This window comes from Rhea americana, unplaced genomic scaffold, assembly GCF_003343005.1.
Source record: "Rhea americana isolate MKP2758 unplaced genomic scaffold, rheAme1 scaffold_41, whole genome shotgun sequence".
NCBI classification, from domain to species: domain Eukaryota; kingdom Metazoa; phylum Chordata; class Aves; order Rheiformes; family Rheidae; genus Rhea; species Rhea americana.
This window is the reverse complement of record NW_028186546.1, coordinates 734211-758183: the sequence shown is the minus strand read 5'-3', so window position 1 is coordinate 758183 and position 23973 is coordinate 734211. Positions and strand designations below refer to the sequence as shown.

At 40.4% G+C, this 23973-nt stretch overlaps 1 protein-coding gene across 1 annotated transcript in view; it reads left to right on the top strand.

Moving 5' to 3' along the window:
* The window catches only part of ATRN (attractin), a 133227-nt gene that overhangs the window by 85184 nt on the left and 24070 nt on the right, over positions 1–23973 (top strand). Inside the window, exons 25-26 of the mRNA XM_085314597.1 lie at positions 8646–8707; positions 22990–23068. Coding sequence (XP_085170723.1) covers positions 8646–8707; positions 22990–23068 — 141 coding nt within the window. The remainder of the gene's footprint in view (positions 1–8645; positions 8708–22989; positions 23069–23973) is intronic.

Here is a 23973-nt window from a genome sequence, read left to right as displayed (position 1 = left end):
TTGTGAGAGTCTTGATTTCTGTTTTAAAAATGAGTTTGTTTTTTATAATTGAAAACTGCAGTACTATTTATTGCTAAAAGTGCTTAATGGTACTGAACTTTGTCACCAAGTCATAATAATTTTCCTGAATTCAGTGGCAGTTGCCCTGAAATTTACCATCCTTCTCTTCAGTCTTAGAATCGAGTTACTATGTGAAAATTCACCAGAATTGGTTCAATTCTTTTCAAGCACCCAAATAATACAGAATTACTGGTGTGTTGTGCTCTCTGTTCTGGAGAGTGATTGTACCTGAAGTTTGRGGGAATTGGAATGAAACTTAGAGGTGTCCTTTCAGTGGAAATCCACCTTTTTATGCTTTGAATTCTGATTTCCCCATTTGAGCTTGTTAGATCTGTTCCTGACATTCCTGAATACTCCCTYTTCACTGAGTGTCCTCTGAAACTTTATAAAGCTACTTGTGGCTTTTGCTGAAGCCGTTTCAGAAGTTACCTGAACTTTCATTTCCGCCTCTTTGTTGGAGGCTACTGCACCATGATGTCTCGAGTCATCTGAAAGCGCAGCCGYGTTGCTGCAATATGCAGTCCAGGATCTTGCCGAAAACCTGCTTTTTCTGGTGGATCAGTCTGAAAAGTTGGACTTGGCATTTCTGGGGCTGAATCATAGGTGCAGWCTTCTTCACTAGCTCTTCCTGAAGGCTAGGCAGCACCGTCTGGTTGAGAGCAGAGGAAAAGCTGAGAACACTAATGCCTTAAATTCTTGCAGCAGGACACCAGAAATCATCTTTCCTGTTGTCAGCCACAAGTGTGCCACCGTTTGTCATGGTCCTTACAGAGCCGGTGCAGGGTGAGAGCTCTAAGGAAGAGGCATCCAGCAAGTGACCTCAGGCTCCTCTGGCTGAAAAGTGCCTTGCAGGGAGCTGTGAATTCCCATCCAGGTCCCTTATRGCTTGACCCTACTCCTGTTGTGTATGTAACTTGTGAGATTCATAAACATCATCACCTTGCTCTTCCTTCAGCTCCTCTCTCGTTGCCATAGCTCTAAAAGCACGAGCTGTGAGCCTTTTGTGCTCCTTTTTTTTCCTTTCTCTCCTGCCTATGTGTTACAATAGCCTTCAGTTACCTTATCACACATTGCTTCGCRTAAGCGTTGCCTTGTTCGGAGTGTGGACAGGGTGGAAGGCGGATGGACTGTGCGAAGGGACAGCGTTCTCTTCAGGTGTTTACCCAACATTCGTAAGAGCTGAGCTCAGGCTGGCCTCATCTGTGGTTTCTTGGGGTATGTGTGTGGTGCCTGAACTAAGACTACTCTTCCAATTTTGAGACTTCCCAGAACATTGTTTGCTAGTGCACTTTAAATTTAGATGTGCATCACTATTCCACACCTGGCTGTTTATTGAGCAAGCTACTGTCAGTTTGTCAGATTTGCATGGTAATTTTTCTGATGCAGGGAAATAGGGGACTCGGTCTTAAGTACTATTTTTAATTTAAAGACAACTAAGCTCATGTTTGCTCAGCACAGCAATCTGAAAGCTCACATAGGGAGACAAAGCATATATAATTGGCGTGTCTGAGCCAACTGCTGACTGCAGCCAATTAGCTGAAAAGTGACAATTTGTGACTACTGCAGTAAGGCAGCACTGTATTAGAATGTAAATCGATTTTCCTCTCAGTGTAACTTCAGAAGTGTAACTTCAGAACTAGTTTTTATGTTTCCACAACATTAAATGTTTGCACCATAAAGTTCAGTGGCTTAGTTAGTATTACAGCAAGTGAGGAGTCGGTCATTTATCTCTTTCATTGCTCTTCCATATAGGAGCAGTGTGGCTTACGGTAAGTATTAGGTATGAAAAATCAAACTTTAGTTGAAACTTTATTTGTTGTGGAAAAATAGACCTCAATGTGCAAACTTCTCAAGCTGCTCTAAGTTTGCCAAAAGTTTTTCTTCATCAAAATAAAAAAGCAGCACTGTGTGTTCAGCAGGCTTGGTTCAAGCTGGCTTTTGAGGTTCTGATGAGCATCAGGTGCTAGTTCTAATGCAAGCAGGAGCAGATCAATTTGTAAGCCATGATGACTTGTCTGGAGCCTCTCCGCTTGCTGTAATCCACCTCTCCTGAAGCTTTAGCTATCAGATCAGCTGGTGTTGCTGCTATGGATGGGCTATCTTCTACTCAAATTTGTCATCAAAGCTTCACCTTCTGATGTGCACAGCTAACACCATCTTTTGTATTACAAACTCTCTGGGGCCTTCCATGCCTGAAGCACGCTCCATTCCAATTTGCTGTGTTTCAGAAAGTTTTCCAAGATACAGTTGATCACTGCAGGATGATTCCTTCTCTGTCAAACACCTAGTGCAAACTTTTCTTCCAAACTTTAAAATTTGGGATGCAGCTTTGCCATTCATTTGAGATAAATCCGCAGTGCCTGTAAAAGCGAATGTCTTGCTGTCTGCCTTGTGGGGTACCGTGTTGTGTGGTGATGCAATGACTGTGATCAGGACCTCAGTCCTCAACAAAGATCAGTTTTCAGCTGCACTGGCTGCATGATCTGATTTTCCATGTAGCTTCAAGCACACTCACTGTACACTGTTGCTGGGCCATGGGGGATATGGGAACAAGTGTTAAAAGGGAAAACTTTTAAAAGGGAAGAATCATTTACAGAAGGGTTGAAATGGTGATGTAATTATGGTCTATAACAAGCTTTGCCCCATTCCCTTGAAGACGCAATATTTTTTTCAGTGTAGATGTTGCATTCTATGCTTGCCTCTGTGCAGGACTAATGATCAGTCAAGGAGCTGTAATGTTTCACTTCCCTTTTTGGTGACTGAACATTAACATTTCACTGCCAACTGTCTTCAGTCACTGAAATTCCTCTTCTGTTATCCATTTGCTAAATTACAAACATACCTGCTACACCTAAATACATACAGTTTGTTCATGGCTCTTGGCTGAGATCAGATCAGATAGAAGATCATCACCCAYTGATCTTCTATGTGGAGATGGACTGGGGGCACTTGATCCACTTCCGTCCAAGAAGAAATTTTGCCCAGTTTCTTCACAATTGTTAAGATCATCCTACTGCATTTGCCTGTTACCTCTTCTCATATTCCTACATTACAAGTATGATCCATGCAAATGTAATCTTTCTGTTCTCTAGCATTTTGTGGTGTGYTAGCCCATGTTGGTTGTCCCTGAGGTATACCATAACAGAAGGAAGTAAAGAAAGAACAGATGTTTATGGAGTATATGAACTTCTTTTTTCTTTCCAGGTGTGATTCAAAATGTTAGCACAGAGGACAGGGCAGCCCTGTCTTACTCTTCTTTTCTTTACTTTACAGTTTTCTCTCTTTACAGAGAGCTGCAAAGTAAAAATAATTACAGTGATGAAGCATTTTTATCAACATTTCAAACATATGTATATCCTGATTGTGAGACATATGTTGGTCAGGTCTCTGACTGGAATTGCTTTCCTTGTTTGGCTCCTACAACCAGAATTTATTTGGTTCATCTTAGTCGTGCTTTCAGAGTTGGGGTGGGGAGAACAGGAATGCAGACTATTTAACTTGCTTACCTGGCTTCTAGCATGACCTTTTCCTGTGGTTTGCCACTCCTGGTCAGATTTATAAATAGCAAGATCTACTTTTAGAGTTACCACCACATCAGAGAGCTTTGCAAGGGAAAGGCAAAGTGGTTCCTAAAAGCCTGAATCCCAGATTTGAGTTGTTCTTCCCTTGCATTATCTTCCGTCTAAGCCTTTCTCACTGGGACGTGCTGACCCAGTTTCCAGTCTCTCTGTGCTCCCTGATACTGTAGGCTAAGCAGAAGATTTGATAAATCAGTAGTGATTTTCRTTTTTGTTCCTCCACGTTTGGTCCGACCTGTGTGTCTTAGCACAATCTTAGCTTTGCGTTCAGTCCAGCAGTGTGGTGATGGTAGACTGCCCAGGTAAGAGCGAAGGGGAGCTGGGCTAATCCAGCAAATTGGCCCACTGCTGAAAAGGATGGAAGAACTTAGGAGTTGATATTCAGTTTTCAAACAGGGTCATACTTGAGACATACAAGACTGATCRGACATAGAATGTAGAAGAGGTCTGTGACCTTCTGGGGCAGCAGTTGGAGGCCAGGTGTGAGAAATCCTGTTCATTGGCAGTAAATACCCTATATAGACAAATTAATGGAGTGCCTTATAAATCCATGAAACCAAATGATACTCATTGGAAATTGAAGCACCTAAATTTTGGAGTCTGTATACAAGTGATTTCATATGCCTTAGGTGTTTAAGCTCCCATTGTCGATGGAGATGTAGTCGTGAGATCTGGAACTGCTCAGGTGATTCTATATAGATACCTACATTGACCAACTGAATCACTCTGAAGACTCCATAAAGGGGTGAACTTGTCTTCTCCTCTCTTGTGTTGTTTCTACTTGCTTCATTCCTTGGTGAGCTGGCTCAGCTTAGCATTCTCYCCTAAAATTCCTCCTGTGCCTCAGGTGAGCTCTGTACCCATTTAATGAGTCCACYTGGCTCATTAAAGGTGTCTGCTGAGCACCACAGCCAGAGTATATGAAACAACAGCAGCACATGACAGAACCGGGCCCACATTTTAGGTGGCCATGCTGAGGTATTAGATGGGTCCATTTTTTTTCCTGAAACCTGGCCGCCAAGCCTGTTGGAGTTGGCTTGCTCCTCCAGTTGAGAAGACCAAGAACAATATGCCTTTTGTGCCCTGGGGTTTCATTAGGGCATGTTGCATTTGTATTTAATGACGAATTACAACCAGTAATGATGTTTCTCTTGAGTGGAAAAGTGCTCCCTCCCCCCCCTCCCACCTTGTTACCATAGCGGGCAAAATTAATGTTTTGATGACTTTGGCATCACTCAAGAATACTTAAGATCCATTTGTTTTTTGGCTGGTCCTCTGACAGAAATGCAGGCACTTGTGATTCTGGTCACGGCTTCCTCTTACTGTTGTCTGTATTCTCCAAGGTCAAATTGAATTCTTGCCTCTTACCTTTTAATAAAAAAAAATAATAAAAAAAAGAGGAGGAGGAGAAAATGAAGGTGCTGAGGAAGAAATAAAGCAGATGATGTACGTAAATGTCATCGGCAGCTTGTTTGGCTGGTGGTTTTATCTCTGGAAGCCCTTTGAGCTTCCAGCCGTTCMGCCTTACATGCTGCTTTTTTGTTCGTTAACTTTGGCACAGGGGCTGTGTTTAAATAGAAAGCAAAACAGCCCGAAATCTCCAGGCTTCCATGCTTTTCAGAGCGCTGTGTGGTCCTCTGAGCTTATAAAACCCCAATGCTATAGTGTTCTCCCACCGACCAGGGTAGGTTAATGCATCTAGCAGTAGGGACCCTTTGGAAATCTTTTTGAGTTCACAGCAAGTACCAGCTCCAGTAAAYGGCCTCATGTTGCATCTTCTCTTCTGTAGCTATCTGCTTTCATAAGCTAATTAGACTTTCTCTTTTCCTCCTTCTCAAATACTTTTCTAGGAGGGTGTCCTGTTGAAAACAGCATTTCCAGTGTCGCTTTTTCTCATCTCTAGTCTCAGGTAGGGTTGAAAACAAAGGCAGCGTTGATGAGAATTGGCTGTARAATAGTAGAGAGGGGTAAAAATAAGGCATGTGAGTAAGCCCGAATTGTTAGTAGAGAAACAGTTCCTCTGCTCCGTCATGTTTTCTCAAACAAGTAGGTCCCAGAAATGCTCCAAATAATGCTGTGGAAATGTCATACTGTAAACGTTCTTTGCTCCATCCAGAAATGCTTAATACTGGCATTCCCARTATAAAAGGGTTGTTTATTATATAAGACATTAATTAGGGCAGGAAAAGATTTGCCGTGTCTCTGTTGTTCGTGCCGCATTATTAGTTTGACTTATATTTGTGTAAAAACAGCAATGACTTCCAGCAAAAGTGGCAGGAGCTCTGTTGTGGTGATTTATCTGTAATTCCGTTCATTAAAGGTATGTGAGAACAGTACTCAAATTTGTTTCTTACTTTATTTAACCTACTGGAAAAATGGAGATTCTCATTAGAGTGTTGACATTCTTTTCTCTTAGCRGTATGCAAAATTCAAGTACTTCTAATGAATCCAAAGCACTCATAAATCAAAAGCAGAATGGAAACATAAATAAGTTCAGTTATGGTTGCACGTAGTCTTAAGGTGAGCGTGCTTCAAAATAGGAAGTTGACTAAGAGTCGGCTGGACCCTTTTTGCACAAAATTGTTCTCATGAAATTATTCTCATGTTTCTTCTTTCCTGAAGCGCTAATCTTTGTGCTGATGCAAACCTATTTGTGTTACGCGGTCATCCCAGTTTGTTAGCCAAACTTTGTATCAGTCRCAAGCTGCAGTTTAACTCCAGAAATATTTTTCGTTTGAAATACTAGCTGTTACTGAGAAATCAGTGGGATTCAATTTGCCTTTCCTTTAAGGCACTTTAAACACTTTTGAAAGGAGCGTGTAGTGATTTCAAAACCAGTAGTTTTCACTTTGTAGAGCAGCCACATAATATTTATGCTAATGAAATGATAAAGAAAGTAAAACTCTTAATATATTTTTATCAGTCYGTATGACCAACTATTATTATTCATCTGGAAAGTAGACGAATTTGTTTGACATTTCTAATGATGTGGCATTTGAAAAAGCTGGATAGGCTGGTACGCATTTTTCAGCTATCTTTTCCAATCGGATTAACACAAGCTTTACAACAGTCTCTTAAAATAACACAATTATCTACTCTCCTTTTATCTTAATTATTTAACAGTAGTGCATTGCATCTAAGAATCTAGAATAAAACAGCTTTGAAAGACAAGKATGTTGTGGAGGTAGCTCTGAGAATTCCCTGCAAGAGAAGCACAGGGTATTCCTACAGCTGTGTTACTTAGTCCTTTGGTACAAATTTAGCTTTTTAGGACGTATAAATGAGTTTTCTACTGTGGTTTAAACATAATTRAAAATCTGTACCCCATAAGAAATTTCTGCCACCTTTTTTCCTATATTTGAAATGAATGTTCTGCTTCTAACTGCTACTTCTAACCAAACTTTCTATGTAGCTGAATTAATTAAATCCTAGCAATAGATTATATTAGAGGTAATTAAGCTCTAAGTAAGCAAACCGTTAACAATTGTGATACTAAATTGCCTGTGACACAGGTTGGTCAAGTTTAATAGCATGCTGTGTTTTCAGCTTGTGAGAAGTAAATTGCAAAAACTAACTTTAGCTTTTTATCTGTGTACGAGATACAGATTCCTCAGTTTCTTTGCAAGAGAAGAGCTCCAACAGATAGGCAAAAGGACCACCAGAACATGAAGTGAAATCTTGCTTGCTCTCTTTTTCTAATTGGAAAGCTGCTGAGAAGCGCTTTATATGGAAAAATGCAGCAAGAAACTATGCGTCTCGTCGCTTGTAGGCAGCAGTATGGAGAGATCACAAGCATATGGTCTGCAGGTTTCAAGGAAGCTTTCCAGCAAGACAGAAGTAGTCTGTCGTATACTCGAAAGGAGCTTTCARCTTAAGGGCATATCAGCGTGTTCATAAGAAAATGATTTTAGCCCCCTTCTATACCAAGATACAATGGGTATTTAAAGCAAATATGATGAAGGAAGGTGTTCTTGGACAACCAAGATCCAAGCCCTAACTCATCTTGCATAGGTTGATAATTTTTGGAATGTGGCAATTGGAAGGAGAGATTTTCATTTAGGCTACTGTAACATGCAGTTTACTGAGAGAAATGCAAGCGATGCCTTCAGTAAACTTAAAAGCTGTTGCAGCTAATGTGCACATTTCAGTTTAGGTTTGAAATAAGTTCAGATGCTTCATGAAAGAGTTAATTTCCTGTTTTGGGGCTGAGATTGATAGTCAGAGGAAATAGGAGGTACCTGGAAAGAACTTTTGATTCCTAATATTGCAGAAGTTGCCTTTCTGTTGGCTTGCCTCGCCTCTGCTTTGTTATTTTTAACCAGGCTCCCTAATCTTTCCTTTTGCCTCTAACCACCTCCCAATTTCCTGTTCACTTCTTCTCTCTGTTTTTTGTCCAAAATATTCAGTTGTTTTTCCACTTTTCTTTGCAGTTTGAGTGGATTGCTGGAAAGTGAGTTAAGATGAATGCCATAGCTGTTTTTACAGTGTCTATTATCTTCTGTATTTCATGCCTTTTTGCTGCTCTTGGTGTAAGTTACTTATTGAAGGAGTTTTTTGATATAAGAATATGATTTGAATAGGAGCATGCGTTTTTAACTTTTTAATGTTGTACTTTGGATTGCTTATGGTAATTAAAAATGTTCTACTTTAGCTCCTGGAAACCTATATGTTCAAATTCTTTTTGAACTATTTTTTTTCTCCAAGGTGATTAACGTATGCTTATGATTTTTTTTTTTTCTGCAGACTATTCTTGGAACAGTGCTGGAAGACAGAGCTGTTACTTATCCTAGTCTCTTTTTTTGGATGTATGATTGCAAGAATAATCTGAAGCTGTAGTTTACTTTCTTTTCCCTTAGACTGTTTCAGTGTTTTTTCAAAACAGTGTGCAAAAATGTTAATTAAGTAAAGACATACTTCATTATAACTTTTTGATCCCAGCAACAATGCATTTTAAATCTAAATTTGCTTTGCAGTAAGTAATAGAAAGCATTTGCTTTTCTTTTGCAGATTGCATTCTCACAGCACAGCAACTTTATGGACCTGGTACAGTTCTTTGTGACATTTTTCAGGTATTTCTCATTTAAGACAGCTAAATATTTCTTTTTTAGGAAAGATCTTTGTTTTTTATTGTGATATATTGTTTTATTTAAAAAAAAAAGTAAACATCTTGTTTACATGGCAGCCTAGCAAATGCAAATCCCTACTATGTTTGAAGTATTTTATTAGGAATTCTATTAGGGGAGGTGTGTGCTCATCTTTGCAGATGCATCTTGTCCTGTGCATGCAGGCAAAGGGAGGTTAGAGGAAGAGGGTGGAGTGGGGAAGGCTTTTTGAAATGGAGAAGTTATTCCAAAAATTGTATAGAAGTGATCTGAGTTGCATGTCATGCAAATGAAATATGACTGGAGAAACTGCAGACATTCACTGAGTGTCAGGCATAAATCATAAATTAAGGAAGTGATTTTGCAAGAGGTTAAGCGTGGACTAATTTAAGGCTCTATAGGTAGCACTGGTGGTTTAAACTGAACTGCTGAAAATATGTGAAGTTAAATACAAGTGTACATTTCAACACAGCTGAAACCAAATACTTTTCTCCTGTTCATGAACAGCTTGGTAAAGGTCATTTCTTGATGTGAAGTAAATTGATGATTCTGTTTGAGCAGAACCAGCAGAATCAGTTTTGATATTAAGGCTGTTTCCTCTTCCATTCTCCAAAAAGGTGTATCCCTAACAAAGAGATGAAGTCTCCCAAAGCACAACGGACCATCTCTTTAAGGTTTCGTAATCTGATGTATTAGTCTCAATTTTAGGAACTGTTAATATTCCACAAATAAAAACCAGTATTTGGTCCATAAGGAGAACTCCCACAGGGTGATTATACATGTACGTTTACTCCCGATCTTACAGTCTGTTTTAAAGTAGGCAATATTATGCCCATTTTAAAATAGGCAGTGGGAATAATATTCTGCTTGAGGTTCCACACTAAATATAATTAAATAAAGGAGCTCCAGATGGATCTTTCAGGCAAGTGGTTTATACCAAAATTGTTTTAATATGTAGTTTTTTCAGCATTTAGCTTGCTTTAGAACAGTTCCAGGTGAGCACCAGGCTTGACCCACCACCTAATTTATTCCTAAATCAGCCTTGAGAGTTAGTTTTGTTGAATCAAGCGCAGTCATGGTCTTATCCTAAATATCTTCATTGCAGGGTAATTACTTTTAACTATAATGGGGAAGTCGTTGGTTCTTTGGCTGCTTTTTAATCGCTGTTTTTGCTGAGCTGAGCTCCATCTGACATATGATTAATCAGGACTTTCCAGGCTGTGCATGTGTTCTTTACAGGCCCAGATTATCTGCATGTGAGAATCTGAAACTCTTCAATACCTGCAGTTTCTCCTGTTCTGTTATTAAAATAGAACCAGTGTTTAGAGCAGAAGATGTGTATTAAGTACATTAATGAGCACATGCAGTTGAAAATACACATCAAAAAGATCAGTTGAATACAGTCAACAGTGACTTTCCTTCTCTCTCTCTCTCTCTGTTATCACATGAATCTCCTGGAAAAGTAATATTTCAATGCTGCTAAACTAACACCTTAACACACCAGAAAAATAAGAACATATCTGTTTGGAAGAAGGCAATTTATTGATGTTTTCCACTCAAGTGTTCATAATACATTAAAAAATCTTTGTTTCTAGAGCTGTAACTACTGCAAAGTTCTGCTCAAGAGTATTTTATTTTATAGTTGCTATAACATGCTAAATAGCTGGTGTATTAGAGCAGCATGATTCATCTCTGCTGTTTATATGGGCAACTATTGAAACCCTTCTATTTTTAATGCTCTAGGGTACATTTCATAATTGCTGTTACATCCAAGGTTTGAGTAGGAATAAATAATATCTGATAGCCCCCTGTGACATTAATGAGATAAGAGTTGCCTGAAAATTTGCACACTGAGCAGAGGCAGTGAAAAGGCTTTTCTGCAAAGCTTAAAGACAGTTGGAAAGACCACGTTTGAAATATAGGCCCCTTCTAGCTTGGAAATGGAGATGTGTATCAATTCTTTGAGTGCAGTGGGTACAAAAATAGACTGACTTTTGTTCTGGAAAATGAATGTTTAGTATGGCTTGCCATTCTGCAAGCAACATTTTTCAAAGCTCTTTCTTTTTGTTTGTGCTGACAACAGATACATTTTTCCATCTGTGGGGAAACCGTGGAGGAAAACAGGAGTTTTAGTCTCTCTTATTATTTCCTGAGCTGACATTTGTGGTGGTTTAGGTAAAATAAAGTCCCTCCAAAGGGCACTGGAATGCAAGTTACGTTGCAAAACTCCGGCGTTGTTTAATCCATGCAGGGTCGCAGATGCCTGCAGGACCCCAAGCCTGTACGAGGTAGACGAAGTTACGGAGAGACCAGTAATCTTGGCAATACATATAAATGACATCAAGTAGCGTGAAACAGGACAAAATGTGACCACTGGGTTTGATTTCTCTTTAATTTAAGAGCTAGAGTCGAACACGGCGCGCTTCACATTTAGGGGAGCTCTTAGACCCTGGGAACTCCTTCTGGAGTTGGGGGATTTGTCTCAGTGAGGTGCATGGCTGTGTGTTGCCATTTTATTTTGCCGCGTGTTAACTTGTTACTTTACACTGAGAAAATGTCAGTGGATAAAGATTGAGTAAAAAGATGAAGTTACAGGATCATTAATATTGCATTATAATTGGAGTGGCAGGAGAAATGATATTCCAACCATTGCTAACCTTTGTAAAGCTACATGAGTTGCAAGCAAACTGTGTTTTCTGTTTCTTCCTCTCTGCTTTTCATAACATAGCTCTTTATTTTACAGATATTGCTGCTTTCTTTCAGCAAACAAGGTTTGAGCTATTTTGACAGTCTCTAGTAAACATTGCTATTAGTGTCTGTGCTTCCCTATCTTCCAGAAATCTATTTATGCCATCACATGTGTCTATAATGTGTATTTCTCACTGATGTACCAAGTGTGTCACGTACAGAAGATAGTATGAAAAATAATTGTGGCTTCTAAACTGATGGTACTGACTGCTAATCCTTTTTCTTCCTTTTTTTCTGAAAAATGTGTCCGTCTTCTGTGTTTCCCTGCTTTGTTGTCCAGTTTTGTGATAGAAATATTAAGGTTGGTCTGAACAAAATATGGATAGAAAAGTATGTGTAAGCCCCAGAAGAAACAGCAGAACAAGAGCTGAAAGAGTGGCTTGTGTTTTAACGAGCGTGACGCAGATGAGTACAAAGCAATTGGAAAAAGTGATGGTCACATGAGGCCCAGAACGTGCTCCAGTAGCCCGGCCAACTTGTCAGCAGGAGACAAAGCCGGGAGGATGGCAGCAAGATTAGAGCACGTCAAAGCTGCCAGACCTTTTGCTGTTAGCACAGCAGCACTAAGAAACTCAAAGCGAGCAAATGGAGGCATTGATCCTCCAACTTGGCTCAAAGGTCAGAACGGTGAAGTGAGCAAAACTGAGGCCAAAGGGTCCTGCCAAAGAAGCTGTTGGGTCCTATAAGGTATAAAAGACCTATAAATCTGGTTTACTGTCTCCAGGGGAGAGGAAGGCAGGAGGTGTGGTGAGGACCTGATGGCCACCGTCCGTTGTCCTTTYTGTGGGCCACAAGCGATGTTCACCAGACTGCTTGGACACTTCCATGTTGGTGCTTGTGGCTGTGAGAATGTGAGTGTGGATAATCAAAGCACTCTGAGATTTGGTGAAATGTAATCATTTTCCGTAAAATCACAGAATTACAGAATGGTTGAGGTTGGAAGGGACCTCTGGAGATCATCTAGTCCAACCTCCCTGCTCAAGTAGGGTCACTTAGAATGTATTAGATGGCATCGTGTCCAGGCAGATTCTGAATGTCTTTAGAGAGGGAGACTCCACAACCTCTCTAGACAACCTGTTCTAGTGCTCTGTCGCTCTCAAAGATCTCATGTTGAGTTTTGTTACATTAATTTCCTAAAGACCTCACATGTTTTCTATTCCATTTCTGCTGTGTTTCTTCTCCCCGGTCCATTTCTTGGCTGCTGCATTGCTCTTTTTTCATATCTGTTCTTAAACCTTCTTCTGGGGGGGGGGGGTTCAACACTGTCTCCAATCTCATCATAATCATACAGTGATTGCAAGAGAAATGAGTCTTTCACAAATGAAAAAAAAAAAAAACTACAAGGGAAGATTTTGTCTTTTCATGGTGGCACACTATTAAATAAATAACTATGGCCTGTACAAAGATCTGAATATAAAATTGTGTATTTTACTTTGGCATGAATAATTGGACTTATCCCTCGTGAAAACTTTAGAGGGAGCTGTGTTTGTCATTGTACAAGTTGAGCAGATGGTTTAACATGCTGTATGTCGATTTTTCTAGCCATAAACATTTGCCCAGTGTTCTCAGTAAGTGGGAATGGTCTGTTTCAATAATTCACGTCTGGAGTCATACTGTAGATATTCACTATTTTTTCYTAATAATTTCTTTCTAGAGCAGAATTTTTTTTTTCTTAGCTATCACTAAGTATGTGCCTTTAAAATCCAGTCTAAATTGCCTTTTTTTTTTTTTCCCTGAGAAAAAAAAAGAGCTTGGAAGTATCTGACCATTATTTCTAACAACATGAAGAAAATTAATAGTTCAGATTCCATGACTTTCTTTTTTCCATGTTCTCCTCATGCCTCTTCAGTTAATCCTCTATAATGATCACACGCTGATCAGAGCAGAGGGCCATCTGGTTTTTCTTCATTAATTAGTTTCATCATTATCAGTGCCCCCTTATGCTTTTGGCCTCCACGTTCTCCTGTGGCAATGTAGTGATTCTGGGTGTGATATAAGCACTTTGGATTTTAAATCTATTAATTGAGTGCGATTTAGTTTACAGTTTTGACATCTTAATGAAGGTTTCTATTTGTGTGTTGTGACTAAGTTGTTATTGATGGACTCCAGAGAGCAGTTCGGTTGCCAGATATAGGTGTTCACTTTCAGGTGAGCCAAAAAGCCCTCCAGGCTCCACTAATTGTATTTCCCTAGTGTATCTCCCACGAAATGAGTGGAGGAGACCAGTCTAGTCTGGAGGCTTGTGGAGAGGAGGAAAACTGAGAATGGTGGCAGGTCGGCCACGTTGTCCCCAGTCCCGTTCAGGGGAGATCTAGTAGCAGTAGCCTGCTCAGATGTCCCTGCTTTCAGGGTAGCTTGTTCTCATGTAGTAGAAAGGAAAAGCCTTCAAAACAGAGGTYGGGGAAACATTGTTTTAAATTCCAGTTTTATCATATGTCCTGTGACTTTTGATGTGTTTTCTTGAAGCTCCAGCTGCTAGACTTGCGAGAGGATAATGTGTCTTTTTTCCTTTAAGTGTATGTCCTTTGTGATAGCACAGGAGGGTTTGAACCCTAAAGAGCTTCCCCCCAAAATCAAGAAAATACATTAATATACTTAGTTTCCCRAAAGACTTCAAACCTTTAGTTAAACTGATCCATGATTTTGGAGGCTGCCACAATGTCACAAAGCCTGAGATTGATTGTGCTACTGAAAGATGTAGATGATAGAAAAATACGACCTGCCCCAAGTGAGGTGAGTGGTGACTTGTTTAACCTTGGTGCCGTTTTCAGCAGAAAAGTAATGTCATTAATCTGCAGATCAGGTCTGTTTCTTTGCTGTTGGCTGCAAGTAGCAGTTTGGCGAACACCAGCAGTGCAAACCCAGTACCCACAGTAGTAAAAGAGACATTCCACCAGTCTGGTTTTATCTGGCATCATTATACAGGCAGCTGCTTCAGCATTATGTATTTGTTCCAACTATTTGGAGGTTAAATGCGTTGAGCAGTTAAAAATGTGACCTATAACTCCCCAGCATATTAAAAGTTGCTTTTAGGTACTTAAGTAGCTTCCAATTCATCAAAATAATTTGGTATGCGTTTCTAGTAATCACAGTAGTGCTCTCTGAAATTATTAAATGACATTTATATTAAGGCATATTAGTACTGAAGCTGCTGTATATTCTGGCATTTAAAACCGTTGTTTTTTACTGGCAATTCTAATGTTGATAAACATTGTAGAAGAGTTTAATAATTGGGCCCTAATCTACCAGATGGATTTTCTTCTCCTATCATGAGAATGTGTCATATCACATTGCTGATGAAGTTTTCCATCCATTTAAAAATGCAACTGTACTATATGTATTATATGGATTTATGGATACCTGAAGTGGAAAGAAACTCCTTTCTTCTGCAAAAAGGAGCTTAGAGTTCAGTATAAAGTCAGATGGGATGTTCAGGTAAGCAGATGGGATGTTCAAGTTCAGATTTTTGTATTGGGGACTCCATTCCTGGAGTATAGAGTGATGTAGGCAGTATCAATAAATGGCTGTTGCATTTGTTGGGGCCAACTGAGGAGAGATTACTTATAACCATGTTGTTCTTTTTTATGGTCTTTTTTTTAATCTTTTTTTACATCATTACATGGTGTAATGAATAGTTAAGAACTAATAAATTATTAAATAGAAAAAAAATCTTTAATGTAAATTGTGAATGCCAAGTTTCCCTAGAACTGCTATGTTTGTGCTGCTTATGAGATCTTACAACTTCTGTAGGCCAACGGAAGCTATGTTTTGTAGAACTTAACCCAAACAAAGAGTCACGTTCAAATTTCTGTGGGATGAAAAGCTCTCTAGGAGGTCTTAGATAACTCTAGATTGCTCCTTTGCCTTTTAGTCTGGTTTTTAGTCTCATTTTTCTTATTTCCTTTCTTTGGGTGGAAAAAAGGCAGCCACTTAGACTGAGCTTGGGGAGGTGGAAACTGAATAGGTAATGGTTCAGGTGCCGCTGCTGAAAGTGCTGCTTCGTTGTTACCTGACTTCTGCAGGATGTGCGTATGGACTGTGCAGAGATGTTTAGGAGCATAAGAACATTTTTCTCCCTTCCGCCTTTTTTTCAAGGAGATTAGATGAGGACAAAAGGTAACAAAAGTGTTGAGGTGGTTGTAGAGAGAGGACTTAAGTGGTGGATTTCAAGGATGAAGGAGACTGRTGGTAGACGAACAGTTTTGGAACAGAAAGAAATAGAAGGAGAAGATGAAAGAAGTTCTGCAGTGAGGGTTTATTTTTAAAGCCATTTTGAAATGGCTGTATATTCCTAGCTGGCAGAGGGAAGCTTTTAAGAGGCAGCAGGGCACAGCGCAGCGTCTGGCTGGGACACAGCAGCCAGTAGACTTTCACTCCAAAGCATTTTTCGACACAGCAGTCACTGCGAGGAGGCCTTTCCTTCCAGTGCTGCTGCATTTATGTGGTTGCTTTCTGCAAGGAGGGGTGGACAAAAGCTGGTTTAAAATAGCTGACACTACTTTAGGTCTTTTAACGTATTTGTGGATAGTTTAGGCTGAGTTAAACTCAAGAGATAGATCTTGGGAACCCTGGGGCTCTTYTGGTGGGTGGTGAACTGCGGCGTGCTCGGCAGACGCTGCGTTTGCTCCCTTCCAAAGTGCTGCCAAAGGGAGGTAGTGCAAGGGGGGAGATAAGATTTCCTTAGTGTTTTTATAGCTTTTGTGAGTATTTGCTGCCTCCTTGTGACAGTACAATGTTGTATTGATGCTGTTTCTCTGAAACAGAAGGTATTGAGTGTTTTAGGAAGGTTACTTATTGGCCTTTAATTGCTACTTGCTTTCTCTAATTCCTTCAGAATGTCTTAGCTGTGGTGCCAGAAATRAGGCAAGAAGCATTGACAGACTGTGGCACACCGAAATTTGTCAAACATGTATTTCCAAAAGGGAATTAAGTAAAAGCTACATGTTTTGTAATGGTAACCTACAGAAAAGTGAAGATCTCCTTTGCTGTACATTTGGTTGTTGTATGTGGCCCAAAACTTAGCATGGCCCATGCTTACCTGGACAGCAGCTGTCCAGAGACACCATTCACGGAAGAACAGATAGGACCACAAGGAATCTCAAATGGGTCTTCATAGCATAGCGCTGCTGGGCTGGGGAAACRTTTGGCTCTTTCCCTCTAACCTTCAAATTTTCTTCTTGTTTCCTGAAAATAAAGGGGCAAAATTAATAAGCCATGATAGTAGCTGTTTGCTGTAAGCTAAAATAATTTATCCTGAGATAMAGTTCCTGCTCAAATTACAGTGGGAATTGCCTAGCAGGCAGAGAGTATTGGTGTCAGTTTGTCAGTCTGTCTTGGGGGCTCCTGCAGATATTTTGAATATTGTTGTTTGCATGGTCAAATTAAATGTTGAGCYGTGGACACCTCTCCTTGATACCTTGGAGAGTTTATCTCCATCTTTCATTTGTACACTGAGCTTAAGATCTTACTGAAAATAAAACAGTGGCAAAAGACAAAAATTGGAGCTTGTGGTCTCAGCTGTGCTGTTTTTGCTTGGGTAGCTTTGGGTTTTTTTCTCTTCAGGGAGCACTGTCATGTTTGGGCCTCAGAGATAAAGCCAATCTTGTTGTGCCTTAGAAAGACTTGAAGCCTTTTTGAGGAAAGGGAACTTATAAGAGAGCATAGGAAAAAGCTCGCTGAAGACRTTCAGCAAACGTGGTGGCATTCATGCTGAGAGGAACCAGCAGAGTCCCAAGATGAACGCTGGCACTCAAATTTTGCTATCCCTTCATTCACTTGTGCTTGTTCAAGTGTATCGTAAGTCAAAAATCCATCTAATCAAGCGTGACCTTGGCCCTGAGAAAATACAGGTGATGGAGATAGTCTGCTCTCACCCTTCACCGAATGCAGCAGTAGGTTGCATCAGGAAAGACAGGGCAAACTGAAGCTGTGAAATCCTGAATTATCAGTGATGCATTTTTACTACTTTTGCAAAATGCTGATTAAAGATTTAATGTATATGCTGTATTCATGACAGAGCAGGGGGGAGATTTTTTACTACAAAACTCAGTTTTAATCCTATGCCTCCCAAAAAGGAATATATGGCRACTATCAAAAGCTTGTCTGAACTGTTCATAATCACAGAAAAATGACCATACTTCTGCAGTGAACTAAGTCAGATTTTAATATTTTAGATAAAATGTGGGAGAATTGACTTGGAATAAGCATCTCATAAAATGAAAAAGGCAAAACAAATCTCTTTGTGATCCTGCGTAAATTTGTGAAGAAATAGGCGCCATAGGAGTCTTTAAAAGCTGTGCAGATATTTTAATGCTGAAGTCACAAGTGTCAAATTTTAATAGCATCTGGAATAAGACAGTAAGGAATATTTCTGTACACATCTCTGTCAGAAAAATATAATCACATGTTACCTACTGACGGCTGCTTAAGTGTTCAGTGCCTGATCCCATGCAGTTTTTATAATATACCGGCTGTGGATAATGACATATAATCAGGAACAATTGCTTACAAGAGAAGATTTCCGCGAAGTGGCGTCAGCCTCTTTGGCTACRTCTGCACTAGTAAATTAATCGCCCGTAGGACTGTTTTGGGATCTTCGTGAGCAGTCCATGTCTGCACTAATAAACACTCTCAGCATCCGAAGCAGAACGACCACAYGCGAACTGCCCAGTGGAGTGGATCCTGCCCGGTGCTGAATCTCAGGCTGTGCTGGACCATCAATCGAGAAAGCACTCATTGGCATAGGCCAAAAGCAGGCTAGGGATCATTTTGTCATTTTAACAGGATAGACAACCCTCTCCCAGTGCCCTGGGAGGTCCTCTGGCATGGCTTGAATTGCTCGTCTTGTTTGCTTATCTGCTCYCTTTCTTTTCCATCTCAGGAGAAGGCTCTTGCTGTCTGTCCCCTTCTAACAATTAATTGCAATATTGCTCAGTCTTTGCGCTACTCTGTACTGAAGAATTTGCCATTGTAAGGTAGGGTTCCTGTAGGATAGAGCTCCCTGAAGTTCTGCTTGAAGGACAAAACATGCACTCCCTTACATCTCGTATAAGATGGACAGCATGGCATTTATGAAAAGGGAGGGACAACAGTCAAGCAAGAAACCCATGGTCATCAGAAATTGTGGTCTTTAGGTTCACCGCTAGATCTCRCATCCAAGAGGAAGCGGTCGTCAGGGTTAGCAGATGTTCGGATGAGCATGTCAGGAGGGCGTGGGGGGAACCACAGAGTTGTTTGAAAATGCGAGGAGGTTTGGTGATCCGAGAAAAGGAAAGATGTCTTGAGGGAGGACTGAGCTTCTTTTTGAAGGCAGGGAGTATTGAGTGGTTGCAGTGGGTCACCTGGCATAGTTGCTTTTCTGCGTGGCTGTGGATCTCCATTAGGAGCACTGCAACAGCAACCCAGAAGGGGGCTTAAATGCGTATTTTTGCCCTTTTAAAAGGGGGATGCAGTGCCACACTTGGAGCTTTGTGCTGGCAGTGCTGGAGGGAATGAAAGAGCACTCGGAGGAAAGAGGCGCACTGGCTTTCGGTTTAAAAGAAATCCCGGTTCGAATGTACAGAGCACAGTGGTTGGCCTGAATAGTGCTCTTTAACAAGAATAGAGACTAATTTTTTAACCTTCCTTTAAGTACTCTYTTTAAGTATACACTGCAGCATGAGAAAGGAGGTTTGTAGACATTTACCTCACCCGTTGGGGTGGTGCTTCAGAGGAGAGGCTTTCTGCAGTACTGTTGTACAAAAACAAAAATTGTGATCTTAGGGAAAACTGTTAGGAGCAAAGGTTGTTCCCATGTCTGGCTAGGGATGCAGGTGAAGTTGGGGGAGGTATTCAGGCAGATCAGACCTGCTGAGTCTGCAGGACCCTCAGGAGAAAATGGGGAAAATTAGACCAGAAGGGTGACCCCAAAAGGGCGAGAGTGGTCATTGTATCATGCACCTGTAATTAAACTGTAGAGCTCTGATGTATATTTTCAGTACTGTTACATTTCTAGCCTTGYTATATTGTTAGCTTTGTTATAACCTGTTAGTTCTCATAAATTCTCACTCTTGACATATGACAGTCTCTCAAATTCAGTACGACCAACCCTGGAATCCGAAYGAATCCCAGATGTCCCTCTGCTGGCATGTCACATATTTGGTGTTAGAAGTTAGATATTCCCATGTGTTAGCCATGCTGTCCTCATGAGATTGTAATGGTCAAGAAACCTGAGAACACGTCTTTCTGGGAAAAGAGGGACTCGTAGTGGGCAGAAGACCATTGCAGAGATCCAGATGCAGTTTGGAATTAAGTGGAAGAATATGAATGAATTGAAGGAAGAGGCAAAACTATTAGCTACCTGGTGTACCTGTGCTGGCTATTGYGTAGCTACCTTAAAGCAGCCTTGGGAAAACTGGAGGAGGCTGAGTATCTCTGAGGAAAAGCCCATAGTGATAGGAAGCCAAAATGGAAAATAAACATGAGATATTGCTGCAGGCAAATAGTAGGGTAGAGTAGATCCACTCCAATTTTACAGTGYTGTATATGATTCAGATCGGACAGAGATATTTGGGAGGAAGTAGTGTGGGTATCCCAGCACCAGGAAACGCTGTCGAAGGACCCTGCTGCTTCCATGCTGTCTGGAGGCAGGATAGACAGCATGTGGGTCGTGAGCAGCAGGAACAAGGTGAAACCTGTGATCCTGGACTGTGCAACCACAGTAAAATCTATGCATAAGTGTAACAACTGTTGATTTAAGTTAAAGTGTAAAATTGTATGTATATTATATAAAAAAAATAAAAACAGGGAAATATGGTAAAATAATAATAAAAAAAAAAGGTGATCAATTCTATTTGAAGCTCCTATGAAAAGAAATATTCCAGTTTGAGGAACAAAGAAGCTGATTAATAGCAATCTTCTATCTCTTATYGTGAGAGAGCTAAATTGTTGCTGGGCCTAACTACAAGAGCCGAATAGCCTTAAAACCCAACCGCAAGGGTTATAGAAAACTGGAGACCAAGTTTGAATTACCACAGAGGTGGATCCTCTTATGGGCATAAATCTGAAAATCCACTAAGCTTTCTGGTTTGGATGCCTGTTCCAGACAAGTGTTTTTTCTTTCTTCTTCTTCTAGATTCATACTCTGATTGGGAGTAGCTGAACTAGAAAAAGTAATTGTGAATCTCTCCGTAACCGTAGAAGCGATAGAAGACAGAACCATCAGTGCMTTAGCACTTTTAAATGAAGATGTTCATAATAACGGACAAATTACTGTACAGAATTGTTTTGCACTTGATTATTTACTAGTCTCTCGAGGAGGAGTGTATGCCTTAATGATAATTGCTACTTTTATGTCGCTACTAATGTATAGCAGATAGCCAGCCTTTGGGAAGGACTGTCCTCTTACCTTCCCAAACGTTGCCTTGGAGTTTCACAGTGCATGGAGCTGGTTGACATAAATGACCAGTCTTTTACAGGTCTGTTCTTTATGGAATGGAATAGTTGTTGGATATGGGACATCACRCTCAGCCTGTGCAGTGGCAAAGGAGTACTCATGAGACTGTGCAGCTCGTGAGTGTTTGTCATGCTGCTGAACCTGGRGAAGAGCAGCTTCCTCTTGATAACAACATTCCTTGAAGTACAGATGCCGTAACAGATCTGCTTGGGAAAGAATGCAGTGCTAAATTGCAAGGATAATTTCCGTATTCCATGCTCCATACTGTGAAACCTGTGCTGAAGGAAGGTGCCTGGTTTGCTTGCAAACATGTCATGTTAATGTTAAGACACTAATTTACCTAAGATCACATGGAACTCGCCTGAAGATGTTCTCAGTGTTGGCATCTGATCAAACTGATTTTACTGTGTGAGAAAGAAATCCTTGTAAATTGAGGGAAATAAGATTTCTGTATTTACATATTGAACTGGAACAGCACTTTGATTTACCAGGTTTGAGTCAATAGGCCAAACAAATCTTGTTGCTCTTAGAATTAAGATTATTAATTTTAACAGTTGTTTATATGTTACTACAAATAAGTATGCTTTACTTCTGGCATCTAAATAGCAGTGTGCATTTCCCCAGTACTCTGTACTTACCAAAAAGCTGTCCACTGCACACCGAAGGGAATTTGCAGACTTCTGAAAAAAGGGGGTGAAGTGACATATATCAAGGGGTGAAGTGACACACACAACACAGGCAAGCACAGGGCTCCGGCTGGTGCACGCATAGAAGATGGGTTTGCTCTGGGGTGCTCTCCAAGAGCTAACGAATCCCAGGGGCACCACGACCAGAGCACTATGTTGTGGGGTTGCCACAGCCTGCAGGCACACCCTCTAACAACTCCATGATTGCCAAATCCAGACAAAGGAGAAGTGACACTGCAGACCTACACTATAGACATCTTGGCCAGAGCCACACCRTAGAAGGAGTCACCGAATGGTTGAGGTTAGAAGGGACCTCTGGAGATCATCTAGTCCAACTCCCCTGCTCAAGCAGGGTCACCTAGAGCATGTTAGACAGGGTTGCATCCAGGTGGGCCTTGAAGACCTCCAGATAAGGAGACTCCACAACCTCTCCGGGTGACCTGGTCCAGTGCTCTGTTACTCAGACATCTGTCAATCAGACATCTTGGCCAGAGCCACACCGTAGACGTCTACATGCATTCCCCACAGAGTGACTTGCTAATGGRTGCGTTGCTACCCACTAAGCAGTGTTTGGGCTGAGGTCACCTAACTGATGTGCGTGCTGGTATTGACTAGAACTCTTGAAAGTACATATGTTGTCAGTGCTGTTATATTCCCAGCTTTGCTATCCTGTTAGCTTTGTTATAACTTAGCTCCAATAAACTCTCACTTGACAAACGATGATCTCTGAAGTTCAGTGCGACCAACCCTAGAATCCAAAAGAATCCCAGACGCCCCTCTAGTAGTGTGTCACAATTATCTTCCTGCTTTAAATAGGGCCAAAGATAGTTGGTACTGTTTTTTTTTTTTCCAATTTAATTAAAGCTTTCTGCTTTACTGTTCTGATTTCCTAGTGAAATTTCCTAGTGTTGTATGAAGAGGTCAAATAGGTAACTTTGAAACTGCRGTTTTCTCCAAAAATAGATGTACATCTTTCCTCGCCAGGTGTCATGAGCACTGAACTGTGCAAAACATTTTGCGCGGCCGTATTATCTTTCATCAAAGTACCTCTAAGTATTATATGAACTTTTGGTCTAGTTTTTGATTTGCTAAAGTTTTCAGCTGCTATGTTATGAACAAGGACAATGAGAGATTTTTCTTTTTCTTTTTTTTTTTTTTTTTTTTTTTTTCCTTTACAGATGATGTAGCAATCCTGGGCAAGATAGGGTACTTTTCAACAGTCCTAGAGCATAATGTTCAGAAGCCAGTTTCTAATTTATTAATGATATGAACTTTTGGTCTAGTTTTTGATTTGCTAAAGTTTTCAGCTGCTATGTTATGAACAAGGACAATGAGAGATTTTTCTTTTTCTTTTTTTTTCTTTTTTTTTTTTTCCTTTACAGTTGTTTCCTGTCTTTGCTCCTGGTGGCAGCCGTGGTTTGGAAGATTAAACAAAGTTGCTGGGCATCACGACGAAGAGAGGTTGAAATGACAAAATTGAATGCTATCTCTTAAATGACTTTTTTTAATAGTTCTATGTATTTATTCACATATGCATAGTATTAACCTTCAGTTAAGGATAAGTTCCACTAATGTATAAATGCTTCTGTTTAGGGATTTATAATAATATACTCTTGATTAACATTTTGGTGACAAGTGATGTTGCTTTGGTATCCTGATGCTGCAGTTTCCATGAAGCACAAGAAATAGGGGCGAGTGGCCTGTGTTGCCAAGACTCAGGTTCCAGACCATTTAAATATGAAACCACTATAGATCAGGTGATTCTTTTGATCTGATTGGAAAGATGAAACTTCTGTGCTGCAGCTCTGAACTACATTAGCTACTGCTTTAATCTTGAAAAGAAACTATCATTAATTTAAATTAAAGCTTGTATTTGTGGTTTGTGGGATTTGGGGATTTTTTTTTTCTCCTTTCAGGAGAAAGAAGAAGAAGGTGGGTGGAGCCACCCAAGATTTGGAAAACTGTAGGTGTGCTTCTCGAAGGCAACTGTAGTGGCAAAACTTTATCCTTTTCACCCATTGACCATACAAGCTCTTGACCTTATTTTTTGTTTGATTGCCTATAACATATTTTTAAATGTCTGCTATAAATCCCTCCCAAACTATGGTGTCTTCCTTGTTTATTCTTGATCCATTTGGTGATTTTTTTTTTCCACCACCCTTTTGGCCATTTCTTAAAGTGCTCTAGCTTCATGTTACCTTTAATATAACAACACCTGGTTAATGTGCCCAGCTGTGTGGCCTGCTGAGCACTTGGCAGTCCTTATTTCTAATTCTTAAGCACAAATGCCTAAACGTATAGTTGARTTGTATTTGCAGAGAAGCAAGTTGCACGTGCAGCGAGGTGGACCACCGCATCTGCTTGGG